At 34.9% G+C, this 12,559-nt stretch overlaps 1 protein-coding gene across 1 annotated transcript in view; it reads left to right on the forward strand.

Moving 5' to 3' along the window:
* frmd3 (FERM domain containing 3) overlaps positions 1–12,559 on the forward strand; it is a 71,130-nt gene that overhangs the window by 48,334 nt on the left and 10,237 nt on the right. The window contains exons 5-13 of the mRNA XM_066711093.1: positions 91–188; positions 696–819; positions 1,702–1,789; positions 3,186–3,274; positions 4,266–4,329; positions 7,961–8,049; positions 9,588–9,662; positions 10,184–10,252; positions 10,384–10,508. Coding sequence (XP_066567190.1) covers positions 91–188; positions 696–819; positions 1,702–1,789; positions 3,186–3,274; positions 4,266–4,329; positions 7,961–8,049; positions 9,588–9,662; positions 10,184–10,252; positions 10,384–10,508 — 821 coding nt within the window. The remainder of the gene's footprint in view (positions 1–90; positions 189–695; positions 820–1,701; positions 1,790–3,185; positions 3,275–4,265; positions 4,330–7,960; positions 8,050–9,587; positions 9,663–10,183; positions 10,253–10,383; positions 10,509–12,559) is intronic.

Consider the following 12,559-nt stretch of genomic DNA (forward strand, 5'->3'; position numbering starts at 1 on the left):
TAAAAGAATAGTTATTTATGTGTCTGTTGAGTAGTGTCCACAATTAAGTGATGTCACCACTAAGGTGTTACCATAATTCTGTCTTTCCAGGTATTTGTTGTATCTTCAGTTGAAAAGAGACATTTTCCACGGGCGCCTGTTGTGTTCCTTCTCTGATGCTGCCTATTTGGGTGCCTTCATTGTCCAGGGTAAGTTTTGGGATACAATAGTTTACCTTTAACATTAGTACGTACCAGCCAGTGAAAGGTGAATTGGCCTCTGCCATGGTGTTCTTCTACCAGTGTTTGACCAAACCTTCCAAATGAAAAATGTGAATCTGAATTGGCCTTAGAAACACACAATTAATTATGGATTAAAGTGACAAAGCTTAATGATAAAGGATAAAGGCTTTTCACTCTTTTGCATTAAGAAATACTATATGACTTGCACTGAATTATGTTATGCAGCAGAGTGACTATTTCATCCCAGGGTCAGAGAGATATTTTAGGCCTCAGAGAAGAGAAGTCAGTATAATAAACCATATTGTCCCCTGTATTAATTAGTAACAAGAGAAGTTCTTTATCTTTTGCACCTCTGCCTAGTTTATTTTTAATTAATTCAATCTGAAGCCAACTGAATTATGACAAGATGGTCAGGTTCATTTTTAATTAAACAGGCACTCATTGCAAAGGATTTTCTGCTTTATTTTGTTTCAGCTGAGCTGGGGGATTATGACTTGGATGAACACCCTGAAGATTATATCACGGAATTCAAACTGTTTCCGAAACAGACACAGAAACTGGAAAAGAAGATTGTGGAAATTCATAAAAATGAACTTAGGTAAAGGTGTATGTGAATGGACATACGTTGTGCAGTATGTGATCAGTACAGTGTTGTTTCAGTTACAGAGCTGATGTAAAAAAAATTAAAAAATGAAATATTCGGACTGGTTTCACAGACCAAGATTATTCATTGTATAAAACATATATTAAACACATTATTCCTCAAATTCTTACTTTAGCCCGATAGCCTACTATAAACCTTCTATATATGTAACGTAGACAACAAAACTCTCCCTACATCTGCAGTAAGATTAATACAAATTATCATTCTTATTTGTTTTCCCACAGAAACTGTATCGTGTTTAAATGACATGCATGGCATACACCTAAAGAATATGATATGCAATTGGAATAAGAACCTAAGTGTGTGAAATGTGAGAGCCATTCACCCACTTGTTGTTGGAGTGCCTTATTCTCAGATAAGAGCACAAGGTTATAAGAGGCATGGAGGCATGGTTGGACTCTCATTCCTCAATAATCTCCCTAATTGCTAAGCACCAATTGCTATCCAGAGGGAATCCCTATTAAATCAGTCACTACTCAACACCTTCTTCCATGCCCCTCTGAATTGCAGTATATGTGGATTTCAGTGGAGTTTTAAATTTCACACAATTCATATGTAGCTAGGGTTTACCAAGAACTCTAATCACAGTCCTTCCTCCTTCCTGTTTATGAATATCCTATATGAGTTAATTTCCATTGGATCCCATATTTTTAGTTTTGTTTAGAAAACAAGAGTTAGTAAAAATTGTACACATCTGTAACAAGTTTGGACCACATTAAATCATCACCTCGTGGCTTTTAAAGGTTTAGAGTTTTTGTAATATTTCTACAATTCTGTATAATGCAGTATTTCATCTTCTCTGTTCTGTCCTTGCAGAGGTCAGTGTCCTGCAGTTGCTGAATTAAATCTGCTGCAGAGAGCCCATTCATTAGAGACCTATGGGGTAGACCCTCACCCATGCAAGGTAATTAAACTGCTGTAATGCACCACCTCATTGAGGTGTAATTAGGAACTTCTCTCAACATAACCCCTGACCCCAAATCTTAGAACTGTAAGCTTAAACTAAAAACCTTTTTGTCAAATAAGATATTGCTGAAAGAGCAGGAAATTATCAATTATTAATCAACAATCTTACCAGGATAACATAAAATGCATAATGTCTCCATCAATACTTTTTGAATTAGTTAATTTATAATGAACAGTCTTCTTTCATTGATATAAAATGAGAATAATACAGGATGTGGCAGTACAAATCTATAATCTGTTCAGTATTAAACTGAAGTTCAGTAGAGGGACAGCCATCTCATGCCTGACTTCTGCCTCACCAAACATAAGTATCTAGCAACAAGCGCATAATTTGTTTGTTTGCATCCCTCCTCCACCCCTAACATCGCCGCTGCAGCAGGTCCTTGGCTCATTCCAACCTAGTGGGGGGGCTCTGATGGCCTCGTCCTCATGGCCAGGTCACAGTGTCATTAGTCAAGTGAGTCTAGGCCAAAATAAACTCTTATTTACCTTCTGCTTCAGTAATCTCATGTAATTCTAAAGTGTCCATCATAAATATTGAAATTGTGTTTCAGTATGTAAATCCCAAATAAAGGCCTGCTGATAAATATATTTTATTATCTGTTGTCTTAAGTGCTTTCTTATCGTTATATGGTTAATTCTTACCTTATCTTTCCATTTTAGCAATTTGATGAGTTCATTTATCTGGTGTTCCATTAGCAATTTAAATGTAGTTCTTGTCTTTTTGTGTCAAGGTTAGTTTGAGATTTAAAAAAGAAATGTAAATCATCATTTGGCTGTTTCATAATACATAATTAATCCTATGGACAGACATTCGGTTAAGATAAATCATGACATTGCCCTCTGAAAGTGTTATTGTGTAGGATCGTTAAGGTGTGAATACAGTTCCAAACTGATGTTTTCAAAGTAATGCAAATATGTAGAGTATTTGACCTTTAAAATACATTATATCAAAGAGGTTAGAGTAACAATACATAAAAAAACGTTTGTTTTTGAGAAGGAAAAAACTGGCAAATGTTTTTTTATTCCATACTGACACTCAACTGATTAACCAATTCATGACTTAGTTCATGGGCCGGATTAAATCAAAACTTTGACCCACCCACTAATAGAAAACTACAGAACTGTACTCCGTTGTAGCTTCATTTGTAGTTAGAAGCCACTTTCGTCTAATCATAAATGTAACCGCTATGATGTGCAGGTTTGTAGTTTTCTGTTAGCGGGTGGGTCAAAGTTTTGATTTAATCTGGCCCCATAACTTAATTTGTACAGTATCACTCAAACACTGCTTACACTGTACAATTGTCTGGTTTATTTTGTGTCTCGTTTTGCAGGATTTCACTGGATCCACGGCCTTCCTGGGATTCACTGCCACAGGCTTTGTGGTTTTCCAAGGCAATAAGCGGATTCACCTGCTGAAATGGTATTCACACAGACCCCATAAATACAGCTGTATACAAAGGCCTAATGTAGACAATTTGGGGATAGCCAGGGCCTTAGGTTTTTTCATCTGAAATGATAGCAGCGTCAAGCATCAGATTCAGTAGCCGAGGTGCTTGTTACACTCCCAGCTGTCAAATAAATAAGAATCCATGCATCTTTTATCTCTCTGCAGGGAATGTGAAGAAAGCCGCTGACAAACGCACATTGTCACATTTGTTATTCCTGTCCCATGGCACTGTATACTGTATGTCACATAAAACTGAGAACTATTTTCGTCAGTCACTATGAAATAAACCTTTAGGCACTTTAATCGGGTTGGCTGTCAGGAAAGTATTCAATCCTAAGTTGTTGTTTCATTTGGCATATATGTTTGTAGTGATTAAAAAAAAACAAAAAAAAAAAAAAAAACGTACAAAATATTAATGTATTGCATGAACATACTGCATAATAACTTACAGTGAGATCGTGTAATACATTCTAACATGGAAAAAAGTATTGAATTAAAAAAAAAAAAAAAAAACAATAATTGAATCCTGGCTGTTTTATTGACTGCAGGGCTGTCCATTATCTTTTTGAATATCAATGGTATTTTGTAGAAGTTTAAAAGATTATTGAAAATACAATTATGTTGTTTGATCTGGAAAAACATCAACTGACAATCTGAAAATTTCAAGTAGTTCGACTTAATTAACCATGAAAATGTATTGCTCTTTAATTAGAAAAATATATTGTTCAAAGTTCAGAGACTCTTTGGCAACCTTTGTTTTAAATTGCCTCATTGCTTCACCTTTTTATGTTGTAAAATACTTGATTCTGCACAGTGAGAAAACTGCATTATTGCATGCAGTTGAGTGGAATGCGTGTGAAATTATTTATTTTAAGATAAGATTAAGAAATAAGACACCAATGTCTACTATTATTTTAGAAAGATCTTTTTTTTTTCCAAATGTAGCATTTGCTTTTCATTGTAGGTCTGATGTGAGCAAGCTGAAATTTGAAGGGAAGACTTTCTATGTGATTGGAATTCAGAAAGAGGTAAGCAAAATGAGAACTCTTTACTCTTCAGTCTTTCACCCAAATGTTCTATCTTACCAGACCCAGATCATACCAATGTTTAAATTGTCCTCCAATCACCCATTAAAGACATGAAACTTGAAGGTCGGTTTGCATTAGGTACAAGGAAGAATTATTATTATTATTATTATTATTATTATTATTATTATTATTATTATTATTATTTCTTGGCAGATGCCCTTATCCAGGGTGACTTACAACATAAGTGAAATATAAAGAAAAAACACACAATCAAGTATTGTAATTGTAATTTATGATTGACAGATGGGTCAAAGTCCAAACCAAAGTTTTGTTAATATGCTATTATTTTTATCTACCCAGTTTCTATAATTTTGAAACAAAGGACTCTTTCACTCTTGCATAAAATGAAAAATATGCACTTGATTAATAAATATCTATTTCTAAATTAGCCCTAGGTAGGTTCCTGGTTGTATCTTTTCATGTGACTTATTAATAATTAATACCATAGCACTTCTAATGGTACCAAATATTTCTGTTTCATATGTGAATTCTTTGCCTTCCTTAATAACTGTTTTAGGCTTTACATCATACTTATTAATCTTGTTTATTATGATAGTAGTTAATTGGTTAGTTAGTATGGCTACATATCCCTTATTGTGCAGTTTGTTTTACAACAGTGCTGAAAATGTATTTGACTGTATAATTGTTCATACTTTATAAATTGTTATTCTTTATATGTTGTGGTAGCTGTTATATATACCATATACTTAAGATTTTAAATCTTACCCCCCACCCCCCAAAAAAACACCATCGGTGTCATTTATTATGTCTCATTGTTTACTTTGTTTACATATTGCTTGTTTCCTTTGTCCTGGGGTGCAATTGTGAATGATATAATTATGAAAATGTGCTCAATAACTACATATTTAAGTGTCACCACTGAGGGATGTAAGTAGTACTCTTAACATCACTTCTTCTCTGGTGCTAGATGATGCTAAGAGTACTCTGTCTCTCAGTAATGATGCTTCCTAGTATTCGTATCAGATAATATAATTCCATCCCTCACTATTATGAGATTTTAATATATATATTTTTTTTAATTCAGATGCAATTCTCTACTATTGATATGCTATGTGTTTTAAAATACATAGGTATTTATTTGCTCTCTTATCCCATCCTGTTAAATGAATAACATGTTTGTTACAGATCTCTTTCAAAGGCAGGATGCATTGTAATAAACTGGTGGGTCTTAGATTCTTAGAGGCCTGCTGTGCACCATAGCCCCTTGACCCTTGACCTTTCAGATTCCTAAAGAGAATGGCAATAATATTGTTTGCAAGAGTGGAACTACAGTAGACTCTTTGCAATTAACTGCAGGAACCCAACAATTTAATTTTAATGATCAACATGACATAGCTTCATGTTTATAGACTTACAGTTGATGCCATTGAGCCTAACTAAGGTTGTGTTACAGATCATGAAACTAACTTTCACCCGTAAAAAGTTCTTAGAATCGTGTTTTTAGTGTCACTTTAAAACTCATTCTCACCTTCCCTATATGGTATACCTCACATCTTTAGAAAGTTAAATTTCACTTGGCTCATCTTTTCTTAAAAAGTGAACTGACAGTCTTTGATGTTCAAGAAGACTAATGATTACATTAATTTATTGAGGGATTTTCTATTTAATTTGAGGAATTGGTTTATGATTATGATTTACTAGAATATACAGTGGCTGTCAAAATGTCATAAAATATCACCTAGAAATCTTACAAATCTTAATGAAATACAACTGAGAAAAAGGAAGTATCAGAATAAATCATTGATTTAACTGCAGAGCTATCATCCGTATCTTTGTCTGCATACGTTTCTCATCAAATATCGTACCATAACATTTTGATTATATTAAAGTTAGGCAACTAGGGAGAATAGAGCATCGATTTTAACATGCATTGCACTTCTTTCTTTCACCTTCTTTTTAAAACACTTGAGGTCGTCCTTATGTAAAAAGTTGTCACTCGTTGACTGTACAATCCTACTACACTTTTGTGGAAGAAACGTTCCAGTAAAGCATATCCACTACATATGATATTTAGACATGAATATGAACTCTGCAATAGTCAATGTTTTGTCTATAATTTTCCTTTCTCAGTAGAATTTTACTAAGGTTTTCAGGTGACCCCATGGATTTGACTGCCAGTGCGCTCTGTTCTATGTATAGCCTGATAATTCATACTAATTGCATAGTGGTTTTGTGTTAGTCACAATAGATGTTATGCTATGTTAGGCTCCTGTAGTTCCCTCTCTCTTGCCAGCATGGTGATTGTGCATACTGAACGGCAAACTATCAATTATTTTCTTCAATTTTCGTAAGCACCTAATTTACACTTGTGCTGTTGTTTATCTGAGAGCCTCTACACTTTTTGTGTTTGTTGTTATGCATATCTGTCTCTCCATTGTGGATCCTTTGCCTCAGAATATCATCTTTTTAAGTGTTCACTGTTGCAAATTATTGACTTAACCATCAATGTACATGTTGTATTTGCATGATGTAAATGTCATTCATTTTCTGTTATTATTGTGAAATTTCACTGATATACAGCTATTTTTGTGTTTTTCTTTTTATGTGTATACATATCCATTAACGGTGAGTAAAACATACCATAGAGTGATCGAAGAGCGTGTACAGAATTCTGTGTTGTTTTTTCCTCCTTCAAATGTTGTTATCCATGAGTAATATAAGGAAATTTAAGTTCCTGTAGGATATAAATAAATATTACTAACACATTATGCTTAAATATTGATATGTATGTTACTACTTTATAAATAAAGATTTACATATATTGAATGCTTCTTTAAACAGTTGTAGCTGTTATACTGCAGTTTGGCAGTTAAAGCACACTGGCATTCTGGAAAATTAACAAATGATTTTGTATTCTGAGCAATTACCAAGGTTTTAAATGTGTGCAATTTAGTGAACAATTTGCTTTCTTTCCCACATTTCGCTGCTAAACATAAAGTGATTGTAAATGTGAATATTTCAATTAGGCAATTATTGATTTTAAGATGCTGCTATTTCTGTACTATTTCTGAAAATCAGGAGTAGCTTGATAAATAAGAGATTACTCGTGAATACACAATTGACATGCATGTACCCACTATCGGCATGCATTGAAAGCATAAGACTCTGAGAGAGGTTGAGCGACTGCTGAGACAATTTAAGATCTACAGCCCAGACCTTTCAAATGTCCCTGTCCTCATTTCGCACTGTATGTAGGAACAGTTATTCATCTGACACAGACACTGTCATTGTTTCGGAACGCTTGCAGTATGAATGACAAAATATATTAAGCTTGCGATTAACATTGATTACACACACCTGAATTAAAGATCAAGTTGTATAGCAAGTCACTAAATTCTGGTTATTTATCCACAAGATATATCAACATTACAATAGCCATAAGAAAGCTATGTGCAAATTGCTTAGTACAGGTAAAGTCGAAGTCCCCTGTAAGCTTCTATTCCCTCTCATTGGGCTCTGCCAGCTTATTGTTCAGCTCTCTCTCATGCATTCCCTTTTTAATGAATCAGCAGCATGCATTTACATCCTTCTTCTTTCTATAATTTAACAGAAGAAACTTGTCCTGACATTCCACACCTCCACACCAGCAGCCTGCAAGCACCTCTGGAAATGTGGGGTGGAAAACCAAGCTTTCTACAAGTATGTATGGTTGCTTGGACTTCCTGTATATCTGATGCATTATTGCAACATAACTTTGCCGGAGCCTTGGAGAGAGGTTATTACATTTAATTGGAAGAGGATTGACACTGATGCCATTGCATTAAAGGAAAAACATTTTTTCTCAATTATTATATTATGTGGTTTGTATGATATATATTTTTTCTTTTACGCAATTATTTAATAGCAAATTATTTAATATCTGGTGAAATTGTCTTAATCCAACAAGAAAGAATAAGCATTCGTGTGGAAATCAGATTTTACTGACAAAGTTAGCAAAATGCAGTTCAATCCAGCTGGCTTCTCTGGCAGGCTGAGTTTTGGGGTACAACTGACACAGCCATTTAAATCAAATCAGGTTAAACAACAGGAAAAAAAAACAGTATACCAAATTGTATTGTAATTGTGTAGTACTTACTACTACTGACATAATGGACGCAAAACACTGATTCGGTCTTGTTTATTAGAGACCATTACAGTCAGTAAGAATGGAGGAGTCTTCTACATTAGGCACAGCCACTGATGATGGTTAACAAGTAACTCTCAGCTTATTCATGTTGCAGTTTAAGTGCCCAGAGCTACATGAGCATATAAGAGATCTAAATGTATTGTAGGATGTTACAATACAATATATTCTGGTTCTGGTTCTGGTTCTGGTTCTGGTACACCTGCAGAGAAATATAGTTTATGCAAAATGCCATTATTCATAGTCTAGTATATGTATATTATTCAAAACACTTTCTCTCTACATATGGGTACTTATGAAACTGTACTTTTTATAAATTACAATCTACAAGGTACATAGTGAGGATCTTAAATGGAGGAAATGGACTCAGGTAGCCAATTAGATGATTCATTCATGCAGTGCAGTCTCCTTTTTTTTATGCACCTACTCTTTCCATTTGTACACTTTTATTCTGTAGAGCCACTTAAAGAAATACTTAGTGGATTTAAAATTATCTTTCAAAGGCTTTTTTATGGTACTCTGCCTCTGACTATTTCTGATCTATACTGTTAGAAGTACAACAAATATATTCTTCTATTTTCTTTTAAACATAAAGCTCAAGATAAAATGTAAAATTAGTATCAATGTTGTGGAGGGCAATATACAAATTCAATAGGGTTTAACCATAAAACCTACGTTAGTTTTCATATATGTCTTTATGCATTTGACATCTGCAGGAGAGGTGAAGGTTTTATTCTTCTGTAACTCCACAGGTGAGAGGAGTACTTTATCCAGTGAATACGACTACTGTCTATGCCTCAAGTTAGATACAAGCACAGCGCTTTCAATGCTATGACACATTGGGAGCTCTAATTAAAGGATGTTGATTTTGTATCCTCATTCAGGAGCCCGGATTGACATATTGGATTTCAAAAGTCTGTACTGTCTTATGTTACTGTGGAAGAATTCTGATTAAAGCTTTGTATTAATCATATAAAGGTCAGGCAACCACTTTCATTCAGGCACATACCATGCATTCAACTTACTCGTATTACCTACTTTTCTCCTTTACTAGATGTGCAAAGTCCAGTCAGATCAAGACAGTGTCCAGCAGTAATATATTTTTTAAGGGGAGTAGATTCAGATACAGGTAAGATGTCATTTTTATTGCATCTTCAAGCTGGAATTTAAATTTGAGGTGATTTGTGAAAGATATGAATATAAGTTAATGTGTTTAGTGTTTAAGATCCTTTCAACATCCCATACGTCCCATAAGAAGAAAAAACACAAATAACACATTTCACATAAAACATAACCATATATCACACATAAGCACATACAACGCTATCAACAAAGTAACAGAATGAAAAGCATGGCATACATTTACACAACTATTAACCTCCTCACCCATACATTTACAGATGGTCATTCTATTACATTCATCATGATCCCCCCCCCCCCTTCCAGGCTGTATTATTAAAGCTGATGCTTTTAGCATGCTCATTAACAACATTGAAAGTGAAGTGATTCTATAGACATGATAGAACATGACATATTATTGAATGTCTATGTGATTACTAATTAAAAAATTAAATGCTTTACACTTTTTTTTAAGATCTATACTCTACTGTACTGTTATACTAAGCTATACAATTATGTGTATTTTTGTAGTGGAAGAGTGGCTAAAGAAGTAATAGAGGCCAGCTCAAAAATTCAGAGGGACCCTCCTGAAGTGCACAGGTAAGACCCAAAAATGTGAATTGAAGAAATTGACTTTCACACCTTAGCTTTTTCGTCTGGGCTTTGTTTTTCTTTTTGATTGATGAATAATTATAACAAAAGAATGACCACAGTAATTGAATTTCTTTCAGGTCCACCATTGGTCAGAGCAAGAGTTTTAACTCTTTGAATAACAAGCAACTGATCATGAATGTGGAGCCTCTTTTGCCAGCCCTTCCCACTCCCAGTGAGAATGAAGAGATGGAATCAGAGAATGGTAAGAGGAACTCTTTTTGCTTGTTTCTACAGTCATGATCATGATGGAGAATGGAGTGGACAGGTATTGCAACATATGTTTTAGTGGTTAGGCAATAAACCAATGGGAAAGCATAGTACTGGCTTAAGAAGCACTATTGTGGTTTGTGATGTTTTGCCTTGGTTGTTTTATATTTCAATATTTTTACCAACAGAAAATCAATGGCAAAGATCAGAGTGTTTCTTTTTGGAGGACCCAGTATTATGATTGACATTTATAACCTGTTTTTTTATGATATGTGACGAACAACCCAGCTGTGCTCTCAGTGTTAGAAACAATGCTCAGAAACAGTCTTTTCCAAATTGCTCCCATGTCATACTGGATGCATTTAAAAGCGAGCGGCCTTTTGCTTGTATTACATTCCAGCAACAGGTGTTTGGAGATGTATTCTGTCAGCCCCTGTGAAAAGTGAGCAGCTGATGTTTCTGTCAGCCTTTCTCCCCAAGGGCCAGTGAATGTGTACTCCCAATCAGAGAGTTATATATTTATCTGAGAAATACCAAGGGGAGACTGTGCTAATGACCAGCCTATGTATCAGCTGACATCATGGAAACGTTTTGGGGTCCCAATCTCACTGGGCTGGTTTAACTCTAATGAAAGCTTCATTAGCAGCCTTCCTGCTGCCTTTATTTGGATGTACAAAACATTGTGCTGTTTCACTTTGAGACAAATAGAGGGCACCCACTCAGAAGCCACTGCTTTATGAGCGGTCAACCACTTTTCAATGAAAGACAAAATGTGGACTGCAGACTTCTTCGTCCTCCTCCTACTATAACTAGTTTAATAATACATACAATAAAACACTATCTTGTCTATTTACTTTATATTTGTTCATGAAGGACAAGATTATAACTTGATACTTTACAACACTGTCTTTTGCTGTATATAATTACATGGATATTTGTGACTAGTGAACTACTGAAGGTCAAAGTATAGGAGATGTTTAACAATAAAGAAAGCCACCATTAGCAAGTCGAGAAACTTACAGTATACATTTAGCAAACACCAGAGACACCAACAATGGAGCATCACTTCATTTCATTAAAGTAAATTATATCATGACTAGACTTCCAGTCACATACAGTGCCGTGCGAAAGGGTTCAGAATCTTCCTGTGGTGTCCCATTTTGTGAAGTTACAAAATGATGAAAACACATGTTTTTTAAGTTAATATGTTTTGCAATACTTCAATGATTCAGCTGTAGACCTTCTAAGTATAATATAAGTTACAGTAAATGTCAGCAAGTGTTCTTCAATGACTTTATCCACGACTTGCTTTGAAAGCTCCTTGGTCTTCATGGTTGAGTCTTTACTAGAATATCATTAGCTGACCAAGGAACCTCAAGGAGACAGATGTTTTTATTCTGAAATCATGTGAACCACTATTATTGCACACAGACAGGACATTCAACTAATGGCGGGGCTTGTTCATTCATTTAGGTGTGCACACAGAATAGTTTTTGAATATTTATGCATGACTTTTGCATTTTTATTTCATATTAATAATTTATTTACTTCTTTATTTTAATTTTTGCTTTGAATGTGTGGATTTGGTTGTGTATATGAATTCACATTTCAAAGTGTCATGACTGCAAGATTTAAAGCAACAAAATGTGAAAACTTTGAGGGTCTGAATACTTTTGTAAAGCACTGTATCTCTTGAGTTTTTCAAATGTCATAGACATATAGGCTAATGAATCCAGTTTTGGTTCAATGGAATTCCTCTCTGTTGGGCTCAGTTATAATTTTTTTCAAAGAGGTTTCCCTGTCCTCTGTGTGTGCAGTCGGGCCTGGCTCTTTACTCAGACCCCTGTTTTCTAACATTTTCCCTCTCCTGCTGGGGGAACTGATGCATCAGCATGGCCCATATAGCTGCCACTCCATTGATGACACGCAGATTAATTTTTAAATCCATTAGGATCGCCTTCCCTCAGGTTCTCTGCTGCCAGGCAGTCACAATGACATTGAAGCCTGAACAACCAAAGCTAAATACAGGGAACTGCAAACTGTGAA

Source organism: Amia ocellicauda, chromosome 8 (assembly GCF_036373705.1).
Source record: "Amia ocellicauda isolate fAmiCal2 chromosome 8, fAmiCal2.hap1, whole genome shotgun sequence".
Taxonomy (NCBI): domain Eukaryota; kingdom Metazoa; phylum Chordata; class Actinopteri; order Amiiformes; family Amiidae; genus Amia; species Amia ocellicauda.